The following is a 24,931-nucleotide window of genomic DNA, read 5'->3' as shown; positions in this document are numbered from 1 at the left end:
GATTGATCTGGTTCAGGATAGGGACCAGTGGAGGGCTCTTGTGAACACAGTAATGAACCTTAGGTTCCATAAATTTGCTAGGAAGTTCTTGAGTAGCTACACAATTGGCAGCTTCTCAAGAAGGGCTCAGCTCCATGAAGTTAGTTAGTTATATATACAAAAAAAAAAAAATAACAATTTCAATTAAATTTTGACAATTAATGGAGACCATATCCCTAAATAAAACTGCATAGGTGGTCCTCAAAATGTGAGCATTATGGGCCTAAATGCAAAATATCAATTTCCTGTAAACCCCCTTCTTGCTGCTCATTATCTGCACATGCATATCAGTTTCCTTTACCTGTATGTTCAAGGTCTACCTCAGTCACTAAATGAAGAATGCCATCTACTTATTCTCTCATGCAATAAACTTCAGTCTTAATTTTTGTTCAAAGTGATATACTGCTGTCATGGAAAGGTTGGAGCAGAGGTTTGTACAAATTGCAAACTTACACAAATTAAGTAATGTTATATTTAATTTTAACTCATTGCTACTGCAATAAAATCATATTTCACATAATATTCACATTAATACTTTTCAAACAAAAGGAAAATTACTTTATTTGCAGAAGAAACTAACCTAACCATACACAGATTTTAGAACATACCAGCACATGGCACTTAATTTTGTCTAAATCAAACTTACACCAACTGCATGTACTCATGTGAATATAAAGGATTTGTCTGTTAAGTAATGCAATTTGTTTTTTCCTGCCACTCCTCCTGGTCGTAGCACGTTCGGACCTGTTGGGAAAGGGGGGGGGGAGGACTCTTAGCTTCACAACGCTTCCAAGCTCAGTCTGCTCTGAGCTCTGGGAGCATCAGGATCGCTGTTTCCATGAACCTCCTGTTAGGGCCTGTGTCACGACACGCAACAGAGAAAACTATCAAACAACGTTACGCGATCAAGTTCTGTGTTAAACTGAACAAAAGCCTCACTGACACGCACCAAATGATTCAGGAAGCCTGTGGGGACTCTGCTCTCTCATATTCTCAAGTCTCCAGGTGGTTGAAGTTGTTTACAAATGGTGGATGACCACTGCTCTGGACGGCCGTCAACCAGCAGAAGTGACAAAAATGTGTCGTGATTTTTTAAATACCGATCGTCGAATGAGTGTTCGGATGATAGCAGAGACTCTCAGTATTCTGAAAACCACTGTGCATGACATTGTTACCGACAAATTGCACATGCGGAAAGTGTGTGCCAAGTTGGTCCCCAAATTGTTGACTGACAACCATAACAACAACCGAGTGACAATCGCGAGTGATCGCAGACGTCTTTTTTTTCCCAAGGAACAAGACCGCCCTGAAAGGAACCTGTTTTGGAACCACTGAAGTGATTCAAACCGCCGTGACAAAGGCTCTAAACGAGGTCCCCGTTGATGCCTTCCAGGATGCGTATCATGCATGGAAAAGTCGCTGGATGCCCAAGGGGAGTACTTTGAAAAATTGTAAACTTTTGTAACGATATCTTGAATAATTCTTTTTACGAACTTAATTGCATTACTTTCCGGACAAACCTTGTATGTCTCCTTTTTATCACAGGAGAACAATCTTTTACCTCTATACAGAATGAAACAGATGTTGTAGATAATATACCACAGTCATACTGAAACAAGAATAATATCTCACAAATTACCAGATTGTAAAGCTAAATTATTCCTTGTCACTTTATTATGAACTGACATTAGTATTAAAAACAATAATTTCTATATTGCTACATTTCAATTTATAGCTGTTCTTTTTCCTAGTTGCAGGAATAAGGTTTGACCAAGCCCCTTGTTACAACTGCCTCAAATGGGTCTACTGTATCGGATCTGATGACGAATTATGTGTCATTTGACATGTTCTACATCTTTTGGTTTAGCCCAGAGAAAGATCTATGCTATACAAATAAACTCTACTCTATGGGGAAATGATGGAATGATATCTGCCAGGAAAAAACTAAAGAGCTCAGAAAGAACCTGCTCCAGTACTATTTTGTCCATAATACACTCACTCTGACCCCTTGGAACTGAACCCTGGCATCCACAGTGAGAAGCTGATAGCTTGACTATAAGGTACAACACTGCCTCGTATTTCACCAGTTTTCTGTCAATGTCTGTGTTCTATGTGCCAAATTCTGAACTCCTGTCTATATTGGAATTATCTCTTGGCAGGGCTGCCGCTCTTTGCTCATACATCAGTCAGCAAACTTCCTATCTACCTTCCACTCATTAGATTTCATCCATTGTGAGACAATTCAGAGTGATCTATAGCAATAAACTTTATGTTTATTATGTAGTATTACAAAAGATTTTAGGATCGTCATATGACCATGATATATAATTAACAGCAGCTCCTTATTCTATATGTGGATGAAAGACAAGGCCACCATTTTGTCAACAAGATGACAAAGGGATAATCAAATATGGAATAACATAAACCCATGTCATGTGATCATGATGCCACAACATTGAAACATGTGGTCAGTATGTAAAGTGTTGAATGCTGATGTCAATAAAAGCATGTGCACAGGGTTTATATATCTTCTTCTATCCACCTTAGCCCATACTTTTAAATTAAGAATTGTCTTACATGTACACAAATGTAGTATTTTCCCTGTATAATACACATTCATAATTCTTTTTGGTACTGAACCTAAAAGTGCTGAATCTTGGGGCTTCTATGTGAAAAAAATATATAAATATACAAGTAGTATGGAGAGTAGTCCAGCTTTAAGTACAACATGAGCTTGTTCACATATCACTAACAACGATCTGCCTTGAAGTCTACATCTTATACATTTTAATTAAGTGCAAAATGTGCATGGTACTATTAATATGTGTGAACTGAGAGTGTCATTCATTTTTTTTTAAATATTCAGCTCACTAAAATACACCTATCATTATTTGGTAACTTTGTTAGAATCTGTTAGTCTGCCATCCTAGTACATGAATGTTACATATAAATATTCTCAAAAATGTATTATATGATTGGAAATATGATATATATACAAAGAATGTGAAAATTAAATTAATCATGACCATTAACCATCATTTTATAATTATATACAAATCCTATTCTTCCATCTGCATTTCAATATAGCAAAGCATAATCAGCCTACATTCTAAACTACAGCTGTAATTAATACTGTATGATTTTGCTTAATGGCATATAGAAAATATTCCAAGGATATCATTGGTGTTCATTCAATTGACAAGTACATCTTGAAAGGCTACTGAAGTAATTACCTTATTTAAATATTTGTCAGCATTTTACAAGAGGACGGAGATGTAAAATATGTAGATACAGACATCAACCTTAATAGTGTTGACTGAACAAACAACAAAGAAATATACAATTAATGAACTGAAATGATTTCTTTCACAAATACTGGGAATGAATAAAAAATACTTCTCAAATGGTATTGCATGTTTCTGTTTATTTAAATCAAAGCTGTAGAAAACTTAATCTGCAGAAAACATGGCATGTGATATACATTTCATAACAAAACATCTGATTTGTTTGTGAAGCTCTAAACCCCACATCTGCTTTGAGCATTATCATTATTAGGGCATAATCATATAAACATAAATTTTCAAATTTTAAGTTTTTAATTAAACAAAAGTATAATTCCACTACTTATAATAAGAAATCTCTCGCAATATAATTAAAAACTTTCTCTTAATTTGTATTTTCATGTACTTGATTACAACAGGACAAAAAAAATGATCTTAGTTACAACATAAAGCATCCAAAGAATGGAAATTGTGGCAAACTTTACTCTGTTTCAGTAAAACTGATATTACCACCTTGTGATGTATTGCCATACTCATGTTTTCATTTCTTTGTAACACTGGCATATTCTCCATGCTGCATAATTCATGTAGGCCATACTGATTTTTAGGAATTATATTAATCATTTGACCAGGTGTACATTTTAGTCCCTGAGAACACCAATCAATAGAATGCTGAAGGTGAACACTTTTATCATATATTGGTAAACATGGCCAGGCATTTCCATGTACTGCTTTAACACTTAAAAGCGCATATATTACTTACATAACACTAAAAAAACTATAATTTATCCCAGTGTGCTTAATATACTTTGTAGACAAACTGCAGGAAAAATTGATAATTCTCAATGTTAAAGTAGGTGGTACACATATTTGTGCTATACATGATTAAATAGCACAGTCTAAAACCTGCACTGGACATTTTTACTTCAGCTGTTTGTTCAATGATCATTTCATCTAAATTTCACTACAGAGATCATAGAAAATGAGACTTCATACAGAACATAAGCCATACATACCTACAGGGCTGAGCAAATGGTGTGGTGTTTTGGGTGACATTAGGTTTAAATAAAAACCAAACATGAATTATGTTTCATGGTAGCAACAGTGCTTAACACACAAGGCAGGCCCCACTTAAAATAAATCTGTGTGTCAATGAACATGTTAACAGCTCTGATTTAAATATTCTAAAATATGTATTTTAATTAGAAGCACCTATTTTTTTTTTTTTGTGGCTAGTATCTACTGATCCTCAAAAAGACAGCATTCAGAAGTGACAGGTTGTTGCATAGCTGTATATACTTTCAGCATTTAAGGCTTTGCTTCTTCAGCTACTTGATAAATAATTTATTCAATACATCTATACTTCAGTAAGTTCATGACTTTCCTTCTGTAGCTGCTTCATAACAGACAAATAATTTATTCAATACTTCCACATTTAATACATTATAGGCTTTTCCTTTTTAGCTGTCTGATTCCAGAAAAATAATTTACTAAGTACTTCTGTGCTCTGACATGTTCAAAGCTTTTCTTCTTTAGCTGCCTGATGACACATAAATGATTTATTCTATACTTCTGTACTTTATTATGTTAAAGGCTTCCCTTCTGTAGCTGGCTAATAACAGATAAATAGTGTATTCAACACTTCTGTACTTTGATGTGTTCAAGGCTTTCCATCTTTAACTGTGTGATGACAGATAAACAATTTATTCAGTACTTCGATACAAAGTCTTTGCTGAAACCAATAAGTTGCCATAACATGATGATCACTCACAAATGGTTTACAATAAGATGAAGCACAAATACTCAGTATGAATGGTCATCAACATGTGTAACCTTATTTCACAGATACCATTCTTTGATTTCTGTCTAGCTGCATTCTCGTATTACTGGCGATCAATGGTCTGGAAGAACCATTCTGTGAAGCGCCTCAGCTGCTGGGCTGCAGCTTGTGATTCCTCTTGCAGTCGTCGATTTTCATCCCGTAAACGCCGGACCTCCTCTTCTAAAGACTGACGGCGACGAGTTTCTCTAGCAACTCTAGCTTCCAGCTGTGCAAGATGGCTCTGGAGTTCTGTCATTCGTCGTCCTCCAGTAACAAGGCTGTTGTTTTTACTGAAAAATAAATGCTTAATGTGTTAAAATAATTCAAGAACATTAACATGTATGATTAACAAAGGGCACTGCACTAGCAATGCACGGTGGGGGGGTTTCAAACCGAAATCCTCATCAGTATCTTCTCAGGTATGTTTGTCATAGTGGCCACATTTTTATAAAGACATACTTTTTGGTGCTTATGCATATAACATAACAGAAATTATCAAAAGTCTACAATTTTTCTTTTGTAAAAATGGTAATACTTTTAAAACTTACATGTTGGCAACCGTGGCATCGAGTCCAAGACGTTCTGCCACATCATCTACCCAGTGACCTAGGCTTTCCCCATTGCGAGCTGCTTCTGGAACTGGTTCATCATGCGGTACTTGCATCATGGCTCGCGTTGCCGTATCCACTAGACTAGGCCAGTCCATCTCCCGTGCATCTGGGAGGAGCAGGGGTTCTGCCAACTTTGTCACTCGTGGTGATAATCTATGACCAAATATAGTATAAGTTACATTTGAAGCCCTCACAGCATTGACTATGAAGTGTATTTATCTCCTGGAAGGGATGTCATGTAGTGTGGCCCAAGTTAAACACCATTTCAGAGGAAGATATTGCCTACATTCCCACTAACCGAGCAAAGAAACAAGCAAGCAAACAATAAGAAGCAACCCTGTTTGGCTTTTTCTTCAATTCTGAAGATGGAGGCAGTATGTTCCTCCAACACATAGGTAACTTTCTCCCTGATTCCATGGTGTCACATCCCAGAACATACTATCTTCTTGGTGCCTTATTCTCACAATGAAAACACACGTGATGATGATTACCTCTCCTCTTTGGTAAGTTTATTTTCACTAGGTGCTGGGCTTGAAGCTGTGCTTGCATTGGATATGACTGTAGCTGGTCTTGCTAGAGTAAGAATCACTTCACCGGATGAACCATGCTCTGCTGTGACGTTACTACTGCTACTATTTGCATGCTGGTCTCTTGCATGCTGAAGTCTAAAATAAAATAAAAAAGAGCACACACACATGTTGTGTTAAAGTTCAGTCCTTAAAATTAAAGTTTTAAGGGTCTTCTTAACCTTAGAAAATAAATTAACTGAACTCCCACATCTAACAATCCAAACGGTAAAGGGTATAGTGAAAACAACAAACTCTGTGGTTTTAGTCTGCAAGCGAACTATACTGACCGAACAACCACTGCTTGTCGGCAAAGTTAGTGCCAACTTTAGTGGATAGAGGGTGCCGCGTGGTCAGTGCAATGAATCCCCACGGCCAGTAATTTTGGTTTTCTAGACCAGAGCCACTATTTCCCTGAAACAGCTCCTCGATTATCCTCACGAGGCTGAGCGGACCCCATTCCAGACCCACTACTTCTCACAAAATCTGGTAGCACAGGGTATCGAACCTGGACCTCTGGATATGTAGCCAGGAACTCTGACCACTAGACCACAGAGGTTGTCTTAAAGGGTACAGTCACAGTGCTTAATTACCAATCAATATGCCATTAAGATGTATGGGGGAGTGAAGGTATAGCTCCACCATTCTAAATCTCAGCACTAAATGGAGATGACTGGTCAGCTTCATGCCTATACTGCTTTATCCCCCAAGGAAAGAGTACCCAGTACCCAGTGGAGAGAAGGCTGGCTGAGCCACAGACCTGGTGCTGAGACCTGAAAAATCTCTCGCCCTGTTGCAAACCTGATTCCTCTATCGTTCAGCATAAAAAAAGGATAACAAAAGAATGGGCATATGTAACAGAGCAGGTCAAGTTCCGTAGAGGGCCACAGAGCCAAGAAGTGAGTAAATTATGAACATGGAATGAGGTCGAATATTGTCTGGATATTTATCATGCCACCAAGGGATCCCACATCGAAATTCACTGAGAAAGTTATACTTAGAAAAAAACTTGATAATTTCCCTTTTTAATGGTGTAACCCATAAATGTGTATAACAACTGCTTTCTGAGATATAATAATTTATCTCACATAAAGTAAAGTAAAGCTATCCCTGTAACAGGCCATGAAGGCCCATAGGGTTGTGAGACGTTGAGGGTCCCACATTATCTAGACAATCGGCTCAAAGATGGCAGTAAGGTTGTCAGCCTTATGCTCCAGCCATGCTTTACTGCCCAGGAAAATAATTTAATCAATTCCTGGTACTCTTTTCTGTTAGAGGCTGAGTTGACCCCAGGGCCATAGTGCGGCTGGAAGGTTTAGGTCAACAGATAAAAATCCAATGACCTCATTGGGACTTGAACCTGTGACCTTCCAGCTTGTAGGATAGTGCCTTGTATGTATCTCACATACAAACATTAACTTACTGGTCTCTTCCATGCTGCTCCCTAGTGTGTAGGTCAGGGTCTGGAGCAGACTGGCAGGCTGGAAGAACACTGAGTGATGGTCCATTCATGTTAGAGTTACACAAGTTCTCTCGAGAACGAGATCGATTATTAATGGCTGCATCATTTACATTACCACCGTTACTACTACTACCATTACTGCTACTGTGGATTTTTCCAGCAACTGCACCATTTCCTGCAGGTTCCTGAAAAACCATCGCAATCAAACATGTTTACATAATTCTACATAGAACAAAATACTCAGACAAGGTGTACCATACATGTTCCACTAAATACGCCAAGGCTTAAACAGCAGTCCTGTACTAGCACAGAAACTGTATAAGACTAGGGCACTATTCATACATTTATGATTCACCATTTGGTGTGATTGTATTAAACTAGTCAAAAAGTCTGCTGAAATTTAACTTTGAATCACTTCTTTCACATCTACTCCACCCCACCCCCCAATCTTCCATTTCTTTATCCCTTTCCCCTCTTTTTCCTACCTTATTCTATTAAAAAGTGAATTCTGTTGCATATTCACTCTTTAGGAGCCATAGTTTTGAATACAGAAATGATACCTGTGTAAGTAGCGTACATAAAAACTAATAACATAACATGCAAATAAAACATATGCATACTCCAAAAAGTCATCTTTCTCTGTAGTCGCGCTTGATACATGTATGCACAAACATACATCAATATCAGTAACTAACTTCTTCACTATTACAGCACAAAATAGGAATGCAATTACACACAGTGGTACAAATGGCTTACAACAACTGCTGATGAACTGTTGTAGCTAGACACATTTCATTTCTTTACAATGTCTAATGAATACTTTGGCATACAAGTTTTGTCTTGGGGTGAAAATGTGTCCGAATGTCAATATACTGGCCACACAAAGTTATAAAGGATCTTCTGATGTCCCATTTCAAGTACTAAAATCAAGAAACAAGCACTATCTGTTTACAGTTATCATTCATATCAATGACAAAGAGTTCAGTAGACTACAATACAACTTTGTCATGAAAGTAAACACAACAGTTTACCTTTTCATATCATAACAACCCACCTTGCTAATCTTCTCATCTCTCTCAGCCATATAATCTGGATTTATAAGCCTCATGAGATCTTCTTGCAATGTGCTTGCTGTTAAGTTGGCACTATTCCGATTGGATGAATTGCGAGGTGTAACTCCGGGCCGTAATCTTGCTTCACCAGTGTCCCTTGGACGAGGACTTTGGTTTCTGCTACCACTACTAGATGGAGTTAGGGTTCCACCACCAGCACCATTGCTCTGAAAGTGCTTTGTTGAGCGTCGGAGACGAGGTGACACATTACTGCTTCCTGCAGACAGCTCATCTATAGGACACATTTATCAGCACTTTCAGTTGTTTAAAAATATCTAAATTATATTCTGCTATGTTGCATACAGAACATAAGAAATCTGACAATTTTATGATATTCAGATTCAAAGCGCTATTTGTAGAAATACAAAATGTTATAGATACAGTCTCAATTTAAACTGTTCTGGAGGCACATGTATTCACAAAACAGGAGATCTATGCCTGCTGTCACTGTACAGTATCTATTTAAATATATCATACTTTTGAACAATCAAGTCTCCATAATGAATACGGCTATAAACACAAAGTGCACAGTGTCAGTAAAGAAGAGATGTTCTTCTCCATTGCATTTTCGAGCTTTTCTGACGTTTGATGTGGTGTCCTGCAAGTACACTGCCTCCCACACATGAGTGAGCATGTCAGAGTTACAACCATGGCACCACTTGCAACAATCCTTGTTTACAGTGCAGCAAGGGTTTGTGGTAAATGGTAAAGATATCCCCGTGACAGGTCACAGAAGCCCATAAGGTTGTGAGACACTGAGGTTCCCACATTTTCTAGACAGTCAAATCACAGATAGTGGTGAGGTTGTAAGCCTTATCCACTGGCCATCCTTTACCCCCAGGAAGATTCCTGGTACTCATTTCCATTAGAGGCTGAGTCAATCCTGGGACCACAATGGAGCTCGAAGCATTAGGTCAATTGAAAAATCCAATGACCTCATCGGGAATTGAACCCATGACCTTCTGGCTAGGACCACAGTGTCTCAACCAACTACACTACCGTGTGCCCCAAGATTTGCAGCAGGGGGTGTCAATGCACTGATGTAGCCTCACAAAAAAAAAAAGTATGGTGTGGTGAAATCAGGTGACTGACAGGGCCATGCAGTGGGAAATTTGTCATTCTACTTCACCACTCCTGTCAATGCTATATATAGATTGCAAGAGAACCAACCACGCATATGAAAACATTCATTATTTGCCAACATAACCCATTCTGTTTCATGTTTATAGCCCCAGTCTATTCATAGAAATAATTTCTAAGAGTGTAACTTGATCATAAAGGACTCTGTGCATCTGCATAACTATCTCTATGGAAAAAGAGTATTTCTTGTAAACCTGACAGTCAATCAGCTAGTCAAGAAACTACCCACCTTTTATGAACCAGAAGATTCATTTTCATGTTCACAAGAGCCAGACGAATTCTGTTAAGTCCCATTTTTCTAGAATCCATCTCATTGTTAACCTCTCATCTATGCCTAGGTTCCCTTCTAACCAAGACACTGCATTTCTCATCTCCCCCATTCATGCTGCATGCATCACACATCTGCAGTTTATCATCATTTTTAAAAGCAATGTAGTAGCAACATATATAAGTCTTTTCTTTCATGTATCAAGTATGAATGTAGTACAGGGTTCTATGCAGGGCTCAGGGGTATTACCTTCACTGGGTGCCCCAAACAGCCTCTCACTGGCAGAACTGGTGTCTGTTGAGTGACCATCACTAACAGCAAGTCCTCGGAGAGTGGCACAGTCGGGTGGCAAGCTGGATGATTTCGTCACCTCAACAGCTGCATGCTGGTGGCCGGAATAATCAGAAATCTGCAAAATATGATGTAACTTGAACATGGTATAGCTGTTTAAAATTTTATGAGACACCACACAATAGTGAATGTAGTACACAGAATTACTGAAAGATCAGTATTAATCTGGCTGCAATGGAGGATATATTTTGATCAAGTGCGACACACCAGAGATAAAATCTTCTACCTTATAACTGTTACTTAAAAGCTATTTCAAGACTAGAAATGTTTTGGTTAGATCCATAATATGGCAGAGTGTAATGTGATGTGGAAATTGGAGTCTCAGCAACAAAGTTATAATTCATTCATTCATCAGTAATCTGTTAGATGACAGGTCCACAGACTCTTCCAAAACAGCTCCTCCACTTAATGCGATCTAGAGCTTTCTCCTTCAATTAAAATATCCTCTTCTGTCCCCAAGGTCATCCAGCATCTTCTTACGTCTTCTGGGCACTTCTATCCACCCCTCCCATTTGTTTTGTCTCTAGAGGAAACATCTCACATACATGATATCTCTGTTTCTGGAAAGAGACTATCCAGGAAAAGTGATAATGTGGTAATTTTTCCATTTGCTTTCCACATCGCAGTACAACAGCTGTTCAAACCACTCTGGTCACGCCTGTTGCTATACGAACTTGAACCATCTCAAGCATCATTTGCTCTGTGCTTCAAGTTGCTGCTGATGACGCTGCTTCTGGCATCAGTTTTTGGTTTTTGGTGTCTCTCTTCGTCTGATGCCTATCCTTTGATAAAATTCAGAATTTTACATAGCAGTGAAGATCCTTACTGTAGCCTTCCTCAGATATCCATCTGTTATAATCTGGTAGGTGGGTACTACTGTTTAGGAGAAACACACTGCTTCCATCCTCAGGTTCTGTAGATGGCCGTATGTTCCTCCAAACAGATTGGACATAGACAATCAAAAATACCTGGAGTCCTTAACAAGGACTTCAACAGGCAAAAGGATTCCTACAAGAACCCTATGTCAGAAGAGCCGAGAAATTATTGAAACTAAACAGAAACAAGTTGCGATAGGTGACATGACTACTTATAGGACACTATCACCTGAAAGGACACCTCTTCAAAATGGGACTGACAAATAGGCCCACTTGTGAAAGATGCATGGAAAAAGACGGATCGGCCACACATATCCTATGTGATTATGAGGCCATAGCTTTTGTAAAATTTTGTCACCTGGGTCACTATTTTATGGAGCCAGGCAACTATAAAGACATCTCTGTAAATAAGATACTACTAGGATTGCTGAAGGGCTGAAACAGAGGGGGATGTGGTGCAAGGGCTGGTCTATGCCCATCCCCTTATGTATGTATGCATGCATGCATGCATGCATTCATTCATTCATTCATTCATTCATTCATCCATGTTTCTCCATAATGTTGGTACCCACCTAACAAATTACAACACATTGACATAACCAAGAAGATGACAAAATGAACATCTGATCAGACATTTCAATGTACTCGTAGGAGCTTCATGCTGCCTTACCTTTGGTGTTCTAGTTACGAGGTAGTCTAGGGTGGGTCTAGGCACAGGTCTTGCTTCTCCTCCAGAGGATTTGAGGCAGGTCACTTTCTCACCAAGCTTGAAGTCATGGTGTGCTGATGACTCATAGTCACCACCTGGATTGTACCTTGTTGGTGCAGAGGGTGGAAGGGAGTAGTTCCCTAAGGGATTGAGAGGCAAGGAGTGACTTGCCTGCACAGGCAACTTGCCCCCATGCAGTGACTGTTTGGGGGGCACTTGTTGAAAGGCACTGCCCCCACCTGAACCAAGCCTAGCAGGCAGAGGAGGGGGTGGAGATTCACGAACCACAACAGACACGTCAGGCTCTGCTGGTTCCAGAAGCTCGTACCACTGATCATCACTTGAATGACCACTAGATGAACTAGTCATTGTGCCCTGCAGAGAACAAGAGGACATTTGTATCAACTACATTCAGTTTCTAGAACTACGCAATAGTACGCCTAAATAACTGATAAACGTGAAAGATAACCTCAATGGATTTGAGGTTATCCCTGCAGTGACTAAGAACAATGTTCTGGGGTGTAACACTGCACCGTCTGTTAGAAGTCCACCAATGCTTTGGAAGAATGTACGGGCTTCATCTTCGGGGTTTTCTAATTCTTGCTGATTTCTTGCGTGGTTTATTCTGAAGGAGCCAATAGATTCCTCCAAAACATCAGTGGACTTCTGCAGACTACATGGCATTACATCCCTGAAGATACTACTCTGCAAAAGAGAAGAGTTGTAGTATTTCAGATTTTCACAGAAATGATTATGATGAATGCTATCTTCTGGGATATAATGCCACCTGCTGAAGGCCTGGAGATAAGGACCTGGTTCCACCTGAGGACAGAGACATAATCCTGTCTTCAAAACGTTAAATAAAAACAGGATGATCAATAATGTCCAAAGACACAATAATTGTGTTAATATACCGTTGTCACAAACTTCTAAATTGTTAAACAAATCAACCAAGAAGGCTATTTTTTTCATTTGGCCTTCATGCACTAAACAATGGGCTGATATATGGTGAAGTCTAGAAATATTTCCAGCACCCCACATCATTTCTTGGTAGGAACCTCAAAATATAGAAGAAAAACAACACATTAAGCAGAAAGTAGTTAGAAATATTTCCAGCACCCCACATCATTTATTGGTAGGAACCTCAAAATATAGAAGAAAAACAACACATTAAGCAGAAAGTAGTTAATCTCAGAATGGTTATAAATTGTGAAATGGAAGAGGTAGGACAGACAATACTTCAAGAGTATTACTTGAAAAACATTCCATTACAATTCTCTGTAAGAGACCATCTTGAATTGTTTCACCTCTTAATACAAAAGGTTTGTTACTACAATAAATGACATAAATGACAAATAATGACAATACAATGACATAAATATTGTATTTGAAGCCTTAAACAGATGGTTCGAAGCCAATTTACTCTCATTAAATTTTGATAAAACCCATTACATATCATTCACAACTAAAAACAACCACCAAATTGATCTGGACATCAGTTATGCCAACAAATTAATCTGTAAAGTACTTGATACAAAATTCCTTGGAATACATGTAGACAGTACACTGTCTTGGAAAATACATATTGAACAAATTATACCTAAATTAAATGCAGCTTGCTATGCGATGAGATCAATTAAGCCTTTTATGTCACAGGAAACATTGAAGATGGTTTACCATGCCTACTTTCATTCTATTATGAACTATGGATTAATATTTTGGGGGAACTCTTCACATAGTGTAATAATTTTTAAAATACAAAAGAATATAATAAGAATCATTACAGGATGTAGAAGTAGAGATTCATGTAGAGAATTATTTAAGAAATTAAAAATTCTACCGCTTCAATCGCAATACATATTATCGCTTCTCCTATTTGTTGTTTACAACAAAGATAAATTCAAATTAAATTCTGATGTCTATAACATGAATACTAGACAAAAATATAACTTCCACCTACCCTCATCAACTTTATCAGTATATCAAAAAGGAGTCTACTTTACTGGCATAAAAGTGTTCAACAATCTGCCACAAAGTATTAAAAACTTGGGCAATGATACTAAAAAGTTTAAATCAGAGTTAAAGAATTATCTACATGCTCATTCCTTCTACTCTTTAGATGAATACTTCAATGTAAATAGAGAATGATGTAAAATTAAGTTATATTAATTTTTAAGCTAAAATTGCCTGTACTTATGTATGTAACCTTTTGACTTGTTCTGTATCCAAAGGTACTAACCTGCTTAGGATTTATAGAATGTAAATAAATTCAATTCAATTCAATTCAATAACAACCTATGCTCAAACAACACCATGTGTAAAATACTTCCTTTACAGTTCTATGTCTTCTGCTGATGGCCAATAATGGCCGATTTCATGACACACTGGGACAACTACATTCCAATTCTTCCAAGCCCTGCTCTTTCACTTCAGTTATTTCCTAAAAATTATTCTCTTTTCTCAAATTATTTCTGATCTAAAAATGTTAGACTTCTGTGTCCTACTAGTCCATGCTACTAAACAGAAATTTCTAAATTATATTAGAGACACATGAAATTTAAATTCAGTAAAGCAACATTCAAAATAGGTTAGATCTCCATCATAATTTTTAAGACTTAAGGCAAAGCAAGTTAGTCATAGAGAATACTTAGTTTTCTACTTTAGTTTCATATAAACCTCAGAGTTGGCTGGAAAACGTGGATCAGCAAAAGATTTGCTGCTGGATCCTGTCCCATAACCTGAACTACTGGATGACTGGGGAGGAGAGAAACTCCTCTCATACCGACGTCTGTGTTTCCCAGGCACAGCAGCTGCCACATTACGACCCATCTTGTCATCTCCACCTCTGCCAGAAACATTTTCATAATCACCTTCATAGTTATTCAGTGTGTATCGACAGTTTTGTAATGTGCAGCCCCTAAATGGAGAAAAAAATGCATGTCTCATATATAAGGTCCATCTACTTAACAAACCAGGGTACATTATACCTTACATTAAACAGCATTACTATCACACTAGCGTCAGAATATAGCATGGTCATCATATTGGTATACTGACTACAGAAAATGAAAAAATGACAAAGGTGGCACAGACTCTAATGGCATTATGTTCATATCAGGTTTCATGAAAGAAAATTAATAGTTCATATGCTACAAGAGAGGGCTGCACATGAAACATGTATTGACATCATAACTCTATCCTTTAATATATAAAAATGTACATTTTCTGTTCCTTCTGTCTGCTACCAAAGCTCTATCAGAGAACACCTAATAATATTGTCATGATTTACGAGTGTGACCATAGTGGGGTAAGGATTGATACTGGATTTACTAGCCACTTGCATATACCACTTGGAACTACATTGTACAGATCACTGACACACACACACAGACTAGTGTCCTCAGTCTATTACTGGCTATTTTTTGGAAATGGATTTAATGCAGGAACCACAACCGTCTCACTGAACTACACACTCCAAATATCACACATAAAGTCTTCTCTTCTCAGCTGCACTCTTGCAACTGACTCTTTTCTTCACAGCCTCCCGCTCAGAACTGCCTCTCAACTGACAACCGTCAACTAACTGGATGGCCCTAACGATCTCCTTATAACCACTTTGCATGGACTGAATAGGAAACACCATTTCCAACAATATTCTGCTGTTGTAGGCATGTTTACCAATCTGCTACTTAAAAACGGGTTGCATAACCCTGTTTAATTGTTTCATGTGTGTATGTTATGGGTGTTACCTAGCAATGGGTCTATATGCCATAGTATTATGAAATTTACTCCAGTCTTGCTAAAGTGTAGAGTAGCAATGATTATTAAAATGATGTGCAAATAACTGGATTTTTGGATACAATTTAAGTCTTCATTCACAATCTGTCTTTTCATCACATGTATACAACTTCGATTTCTTAACTCCAGCATTATTGCTTCACTGAATACTATATACAAGTTTTGTGACGCAGGCACTGAATACAAATATATTCCATGCAAAGAATGGCCACTTCTGCTTGTTTTTCTTCATGACATAAGAAAGTGGATCAGAAGTCACGAGCAGACAGGAAACTTTGTTTATTTTTATGCTACAGTCAAGTGAAATGTTGCAAGTTCACCCCAAATATTATCATCTCTCTCTGCAATGCTCTTTTATAAACACTTTCAAACCTAAGTTGCATACCCACCTCCTTGGAGAACCATCTGGTAATGGTGGAATTACAGTCACTGTCACCATCATGGATGTTTTTAGCAGATCCACCATTTGGTCATGGGATAATGTTGACACTGCTACTTTGCAAATCTAGAACAACAAAATAGTTGAATTGCAGAGATCTCTATGAAGACTTCTGTAAAGTTGTGTTTGGAGTATAACTTGGAATGAATCAATATGCATCTGATAAGCCTAATGCTTAAGGCACTGATCATAATTCAGACAGGTTAAGAGATGGATCAGCAATGCAAAATACTCGATTCTGAATATTTCCCACCTCCTAATTTGGACTCAACAGACTCCTTATCCAATTTTCTTGACATGGCATTATTTACATACCCAGTCTCGGCAGTACAAGAGACAAACATGATACAAGAGGAGTAATTTGAGGAGGACTCACCTCAACCAGCCTTGCTCCATGACGAAGTCCTGCTTGCCAAGCGAGACCCAGGCTTTCAACCTGTGTCACCACTCCATCTGGCTGAACATGGAATCCCAGCTGTCCCATGGGATTTCTTCTTAAAGAAAGCTCTTGTGCCACACAGCCTCCAGTAACAGCTCGCAGGCGAACCACAATCTCCATCAGCTCATCACGGTCGCCACCTTCACGCATATGAAGGGTTGTGCATTCACCTTGGTGGTGGTACACGCGCAGGCTGAAATAGCAACACAGAATTAGGGGAAAACAAATCATTCCTCCAAACAAATATGGATGAAAGCTTGTTTCTCTTTCTAATTTCTTCTGCAAACCAACTCATTTACCCTCAGTGCATGATTTATTTATTTATTTATTTGTACTTCGCATAACAACACTGTCATTATCTCACACATATACAGTACTGGGACTAACAACTTCACCTTGGAAAACAGCATACACCAGAGATGTAACAATGGTTGACAAGATGTGTAATTTAGGGAAATGACAAAAATGAGTTAAAATGAAAAGATGGAGGAAAAATGGAAATAACAGAGAAGAAAGAACTTGTCATAAAGAATGTCAAGTTTCTGAGAGGGCTGTGGAGCCAATGAGAGAAAGTTAAGTACATTTGCAAGTGCAAGAAGTTCATCAATTGGGATGAAAGAAAACACCTAATAATCTCAATACAGATCACACCATACCTGTTTGTTTGTGTCGACCATCCCAGTATAGCTTTGCATGGCATGACAAAAACAATTTCGCGTGACCGTTCCTCAATAAGAACTAATGTGTCTGTTGAAATACCAAGGTAACAGTCCACTAGGGCTGCCTGACCACTATCATCAAGCACCACTTGCCATGATATAGCACCTCTCTGCAAGGCATCTGGTAGAAACCGAGGTCGAACACGTTCTTTCTTTTTGCTGCTGAAGGACATTATAGCTGCAATAGCCACAAAAGTAACACAAAGTCAGGAAAGTAACAAAATAGCAATTTATATAACAATGGCAACCCCCATACATTTGTATGGAAGCCAAACTTTGACTCGAAAAATAAAAATGCCAGCAAAATTCAAGATGCAGACATGAAATTCTTGAGAAATGTCAAAAGAATGTACCAGATTAGGTAATATTGAAAGTGAGGATAAAAACAAAGAATTAATCTATTCAGTAAATACTACAATAGATTACAATAAAGGAGAGTGACAAACTGGAAAACCTAGCATTTAAATAAAAGACAAAAGACAGGAATAGAAAGACACACTGTATAAAAGATGGCTATGAAGTAAGAACAGATGTGAGCACAAACCATGCAGTGCAGAAAATGAAGAAGAAAAAGGAAGGGAAACAGGAATAGGAGCACAAGATGAAGGCATGTTATTAACTTAATTCCATTCCTTACAGAAGGTAATGTCCAAATTTCTATTTTGACAGCAAATTTCAGTAAGAAACTTCCATACAAAATTACATGAATCTTCAACAAATGTTTCAACAACTGAAAGATGTGGCAGATGGACAAGTGCCTGGGAAGTTTCTTCTTACTGCACATAAAGGTTGCCTAAAAAGCTACTTCATGTAAGAAAACTGCTTCAATGAGCAGCCAGCCACTGTACCAATCAATGACAAGAAATGAGAATCACTGAAATATATGAAGCCTTACAGAATTTCTGTCCTTGATCAACTACTGTGGTAGATGAGTAGTTGTTAGCAAGATCCTTCAGGTACTCCTGCCGTGTACGTGTTGCCATGGTAGCGAACTTCTCTGAACGGTGGGCTGCATTTTCTGCATTGATTACTATGAAATAAGAACATAAACCTATTGACATAAGTCTATAGTAAAACTTTTATGATTAATGAGGACAGCCTTGACAGAAATAAAACAATTTTCTACTTGAATTTTGAAGCAAATGAAGTATATGAGAGACTACAAAACAATACTGAGACAGAATTGTATGACAAATTGCTTGCACCATGCAGGGCTGTGCCATAATGGGCATGTCCTGAAATATTACTGCTTGTCCAGCTGTATTTGCTGTGTAAGTGTCTCATACTTTCTGACTGATTTGAGAAATAAAACTCAATACAAACAATGATTTTCCAATCCCAAACTTGGAGAATTTTCAGATAACTGTTTCTTCTTCATGTTGTAACACCCAAACTACCAAATCCATCAGAATCATAATGGCTTCAATCAGCTTGTCAACAAAATTTCTTCTTCTCTCCCCTTCTTTCAGCTCAGGGTGAAAAAGACATGGTCATAGAATCCATTTTTTAAAATTACACTTATATCAAATTTATTTACCATATTTACTCAACCATACAAGAAATTTCCTACCTTTTATGAAACCTGAATATCCATTCCAATGTTCAAAGTGTTTACAATTACCTCTGTCTTAAGCTCAATGCAACATCCTCTACCCTATTTCATCCACTTTAACATGAAACAAATTTGCTGAAACCACTGATACCATAATATGTAACAGATAAGACAACATAAATAACCCTTGCAACAAACCTTTGGCTAAAAGGAAATCAGAAAAGGCTTTGGACTTTGGAAATGTTGCTCCTTCATGGATTGGTGGACCAAAAACAGGCACTTCCTTCGATCTGCTCACTGCAACACTAGACCCAAAACACCATTACATTTAAAAAAAGTTGGATGTATAAAAATCAAAATATTACATTAGACAGAACACATGTTAAAAAAGACTGTTCTCAGTAAGTGTAGTCAACGAAATGTTACAACTATAGCTTCCTGCATTCTTAACTTTGCCCCTGGAGACAGCTGAGTGGTTAACTTTGTTCTCCTGCTGCTGTACCTACAGGGAAGAGCTTTTAGAGGATGGGCGAGTACCACAGTTGGTCTGGATGATGTACAGAAAGAAAAATCTCTTGCCCCAACAGGGAATTATATCCTGGTTCCTTACCCATCCAGATCATAGCCTAGTCCCTATACTGAGTGAGCTACCCTACCTGATCTATCAATAATTAATCTGCTCTCCTGTAATGGTAAAGAAAACTAAGTCTTACCGATATTGTGTGTTGTCTGAACAAGGGTTAATTGCACGCACTACAATGAAGACATGCTGGAACTGTGAACGAATATTCTTTGGTGTGAATGGCTGAGCACCTGGCTCTTGGAAGACTATGGTCACAATATCATTGCCTATGTGACGTTTACGGAGTAGCTGCTGGCGGTTGTTTGGCGTAAATGGAAGGAGCGTGGAAACGTGGAACATGATCTCACAGTCTTGGTACTGTGAATATACTGAATACAGGCCTGTAGAATCAGCTGGAAAACATGATAAATTAGTCAGTATGATGCACAAATGAAGTATGATTATATGTTTAGATGTTAATCTTCCTGACTTCATTATCCTATCATCTCGTATAATACATTACATATGACAGGAACATCAAACTATAAATATGAAACATCATATGTTAAGAGATTATAAATATGATGATCAACCTGTAAAAGGGGCTAAGATAGCTGTATTGTAAGCTTTTTATACAACATGCAGATGATACAGCTCCCAGAGTGTTCTCTGTTCTCATCATCCTGCCAGTCATAGCAGAATAATGCCAAAGGGGGTTTGTGCCTCCCCCCTCAATTTTTATTATGTACTTTATCTGAATAAAATTCTGTGAGAATACTTCACTGCCTAATTAACAGTTCACTATCATTTTGGAACTGGAGCAACAAAGGAACATCACTGGACCACCCTGTATGTAACTATATAAACACACGGCACCATAACCCACTTCCTGCATCCAATTCAATCAAACCTTCTGAGAATTATATTTGTTCTTATGCAATAGCTAACCATCCACATTTGTTGTATGGAAATCTGATTAAGTAGAAAAAGCTATTTTTAAAGCTCAGTCATAAAAGAAAAAGGTAAAGCAACCCGTCATAGGCTGGGAGGCACATAGGGTTGTGAGATGTTGAGGCCCCCAAATTTTCTAGACAACAGCCTCAATGATGGCGGTGAGGTTGTCAGTCTTAACCATTGGCCGTGATTTACCCCCAGAAAGATTCCTAGTACTCATTTCTGTTAGAGGCTGAGTCGACCCCAGGGGCATAGTGTGCCTGGAAGGATTAGGTGAATTGAAAAATCAAATGACCTCACCGGGAATCGAATGAGCTTATAGCAAAGTGCCTCAACCAACTAAGCTACCTCGTGCCCCACTGAATCAGAAGCTGAGTTAAAATGATAATGAATGCCAAACCAACAAGAAATTTATACTACACACAGAAGTCATATACACTAACACTAACAGTCATGGTTGAGTGGGATGCACTTGTGTTTAATATCTGGGAGATCCATGATTCAAATTTTGTTCCAAAGACTGGCTATCCTGACTGACGTTTTATGTGGATTTCCTCAGTACTCCAGACAAATGCCAGAATCAGGTAATAACTGTTTCCCTCCATGTCCTTATGAATTCATTATTGCCTAAGCATCAGATCATTTGATGCAACGTAATTTGAGCAACTAATGTATCTTTAAATAAACCACAAATGGAATAAATAGAAGTTCATCTTCTTCCATCAATTTTTCCACTTTTATGTAAAAGTAAACTAGTTCATGTTACTTTCTTCAAGATTTATTACATACTCTTGTTGTCAAGGCCAGCTCGGTACTTGTCAAAGCCTTTAAGCCTTACTCGTTGACCAATTGCATCGAGGAACTCATGGAAGGCTGGTCCTGCTTCCTCATTGTTGTACATTTCCTCTTCTGAGGCCTGACCTGCTCTGCAGTACATGATGCCGACCTTGTAGTGGTTTGTCAAACCTTGTTCGTCCAGTTTCAGCAGCTGGTCTTCTGTTTGCTGTGATGCAACACCTAGCCTCAAGCTGAAATCATGTGAGATAAAAAATGAGGTAAAGTAACTCAGAGAATTACAGAGGGGTAAAAAAAATGTACACACCATTTAACAGAAGTTACCTAAGAACATAACCGCTTATTTTAACCAATAAGTAATGTATGGTATGTAGCGTGACACTCCTCCAAAAGATGGTGATAATCACCAGAAACACTTCATCAAATGGTGGGACAGTAAAAGAAAACTGTGGTGGAACTGTGTGTATGCATTTCTCCCCCCCCCCCCCACACACACACACACACATGCGCATATATACATATCACAGAAACAACCTACGTTCATGCACGTCACACAAAATGTGCCTAATTGTAATAGTGCATCAGTTAAACATTGAATCAATTCTCTTCCACTCAAAGAATTACTGCTTTAGAATATTATGCAGACTTTATAGGAACCCCTTTAATATTAAAACCCCTTCTACTTTCTGCTGCCATTATGGCTACAACCATGCTTTAGTCTACTGAAGTATGGTTTAAATACAAATCTATAAAGATTATATGTGACATAGAGAGCGTGGAGATACTCCATGAAATCTTACCATGATAACTGAATTTCTGGTGCAACATACTCCAACACTTCCTTGGTATTCAAAGTTTTGTTGCTGTTTGATGTTTTCAGGTTTGGAATTGCTTCCTCTAACACTGATCCTCGCAATGTAAACAACTATTTAGAAAAGAAAATATTCATGTAATTTTATAAACAATTATTTAGAACAAGTAATTTTAAACATTCCACAGCAATAAAGATAATAATAATTCACACTATGAGTATACTTCTTAGCAACAACATTTAGAATTTAGCTTTTTCATAATTTCCTAACCGTCCACCCAGTTTGACAAATGTAATATGGTGAACCGAATATACATGCTGAGTTGGAGAATTTGTTACTTTCACCAAAACATTCTTGCCATGTGACAGTGAATTAATCTCTGTAAAAGTCTTGAAGTATTCAACCTCCAAAGAACTGAAAATGTAACAGCTGTTGTATGCCAAAAGAAGTAACCAGTTAAGATCAGAAGGGCAGAAAAAATAGGAACAGAGATGTTTTGTTAACACATAAGCATAACCATTTGGCACCCCAAGTGTCCTTCAGAAACACAAGGATACAGAGAATAATAATCTTTCATCCATGTCTAAACAGAAAACTAAACAAGAGACAGTGTCTTCACTGCTACGAATTTTAAGACACAGTTTTCAAAAAACATCCATTCTGTGATACTACAATAACAGGGTAACAACTTAAATAATATTTACAGATTCAGTCCCTAATTCACGGAAAACACACGATTCTTTACAAAGACAAATCAGTTAATGCTGTTCAGACAAATGTTGGTGGTTTATTTGGAGAAATAATTGGAAACCCTTCAGACAAAATGCAAAGTTCTTCAATGTTAAAGCATGTGGTATGTACAGTAACTACAGTGTTTTAAGAGGTTAAGCGTATAAGATGATGTGACTAACCTCACTAGTACGTATTAGCAGCCGATAATGATAAGCATGTGAAGGTGGTGCCGAGGAGGAATTTGCAGAGTTTGGATCATTCTGCCGCTCTATTCGCTCCCGTCGAATGCTGACAGCCACTGGCCCCAGATTCTCGTCCATTCCAAACCAGTTCTGATGATCTGCAACAAAGTCAAAATATGTAAGATTTGAGGTTCTCACAGTGGAGACTATGAAGAAAGCAGTATTCTGGGATGTGGCACTGCTTTCTTCAAAGTCAAAATAGTACAAGTTATATGAGTAAACATCAAGAAGCATATACTTTATTTTATTATTAAAGGCATTTTCTGTGAATACACAGTGATTACAACACCCGCAACCAAACAGGGAACACGCAACACGAGACATGATATGCCCTGAGAATAAGAGGAAGGACTCCCATAGTGGTGAAACTATGAGTGGTGTTAGAATTGGGACAGATAAGATAAATAATCTTAACAAGTTTTTAGTATATACATTTATTATAACTGACGATCATTTTAAAATACTTTTTAAATTTTACAATGACATAATGGCAAGCAATGAAATAGATTGACGTAAATAGAGCACCTGATGATGGCACTGTAGTGCCGAAACATGTTGTGAAGTGGCAGGTGAAATTGAGTGCACTAAAAGACGGTCATTGCTTACATATAATGGATGAAGATCAGTGCAACAGGACGCTAAAATACAACATTACACCCTTGCTGGTTTTGGCAGCCATGTGCCTTGCATTCTCATCACATGATCTTTTAAAATTATTACCATATTGTATGATATCACAGCCCACACCCTCATGTACCTTCAGATCCATTTTAATATCCTCAATCTAGAGGTGCTCTTTCTGTTCCACATTCTCCAACTAAAATTGTATACACACATATTGTTTATCCCACGCATACTATGTGCCCTGTTTATTCATCTTCACTGAACTGATCATGCTAATAATATTTGTTGAAGATTACAAATTATGCATTTTTCTCCAGCCTTGTGTTATTCCTACTTCCTCCCTCACAGGTATAAATATTCTGCTCATCACCCTGGTTTCAAATGCCTTTAATCTGTAAGAGTACCCCATTTTATGAACAAGATAGACTAGAAATTTAAATATGATTTATCTACTAACAAGGGTGAGCTGGGATAGCTCAGTCAGTATTGCTATCAACTAGGGACAGACGGCCAGGGTTTGATTCCCCGCAAGGGCAAGAGATTTGTCCCTACTCCAGTGCCCAGACCAGCACTGGGACACACCCACGCTCCTATCCAATGTGTACTGGGAGTAGAGCAGCCGGGGCATGAAGCTGACTACTCTCCTCCATCTATGTAGGATTTGAGGTTCTTGTAGCGGTTATGAAGAGTACTATCTTTTGGGATAAAACGCCGCTTGTCCGTTGAAATACAACCGACGTTTCGGAGGAACATATCGTCTCCACCTTCAGGAGCGAAGACTAAGCCGAGCGAGATAACAACATGAAAGCAGGTGGCAAGTAGCTCTGCTTTCGACCTTCCTTCACGTTGATGTCTCACTCGGCTTAGTTTTCGACCGTGAAGATTTAGGCGATGTTCTTCAGAAACGTCGGTTCACTTTCAACGAACTACGCGGCGTTATAGCCCGGAAGACAGTACTCTTCACCTACGCTCCCTGCTTAATCAATTAAGCACAGAAACAACTTTACCTTTTATCTACTAATGTCTT

At 38.1% G+C, this 24,931-nt stretch overlaps 1 protein-coding gene across 1 annotated transcript in view; it reads right to left on the bottom strand.

Moving 5' to 3' along the window:
• Positions 1–497: 497 nt before the first annotated feature.
• The window catches only part of LOC111872163 (signal-induced proliferation-associated 1-like protein 2), a 139,308-nt gene continuing 114,874 nt past the window's right edge, over positions 498–24,931 (bottom strand). The window contains exons 4-20 of the mRNA XM_023865755.2: positions 23,218–23,378; positions 22,295–22,419; positions 21,489–21,727; positions 19,897–20,158; positions 19,382–19,488; positions 18,527–18,661; positions 17,569–17,809; positions 16,850–17,105; positions 16,424–16,539; positions 14,913–15,153; positions 12,198–12,611; positions 10,551–10,710; positions 8,836–9,125; positions 7,743–7,966; positions 6,245–6,418; positions 5,691–5,906; positions 498–5,432 (exon numbers count right to left, since the gene is read on the bottom strand). Coding sequence (XP_023721523.1) covers positions 5,204–5,432; positions 5,691–5,906; positions 6,245–6,418; positions 7,743–7,966; positions 8,836–9,125; positions 10,551–10,710; positions 12,198–12,611; positions 14,913–15,153; positions 16,424–16,539; positions 16,850–17,105; positions 17,569–17,809; positions 18,527–18,661; positions 19,382–19,488; positions 19,897–20,158; positions 21,489–21,727; positions 22,295–22,419; positions 23,218–23,378 — 3,590 coding nt within the window. The 3' untranslated portion in view covers positions 498–5,203. The remainder of the gene's footprint in view (positions 5,433–5,690; positions 5,907–6,244; positions 6,419–7,742; positions 7,967–8,835; positions 9,126–10,550; positions 10,711–12,197; positions 12,612–14,912; positions 15,154–16,423; positions 16,540–16,849; positions 17,106–17,568; positions 17,810–18,526; positions 18,662–19,381; positions 19,489–19,896; positions 20,159–21,488; positions 21,728–22,294; positions 22,420–23,217; positions 23,379–24,931) is intronic.

The sequence above is a fragment of the Cryptotermes secundus genome, unplaced genomic scaffold, assembly GCF_002891405.2.
Source record: "Cryptotermes secundus unplaced genomic scaffold, Csec_1.0 scaffold581, whole genome shotgun sequence".
Lineage (NCBI taxonomy): Eukaryota > Metazoa > Arthropoda > Insecta > Blattodea > Kalotermitidae > Cryptotermes > Cryptotermes secundus.
Note: the sequence above shows the minus strand (reverse complement) of the source record. Positions and strands in the feature narration are given on the sequence as shown.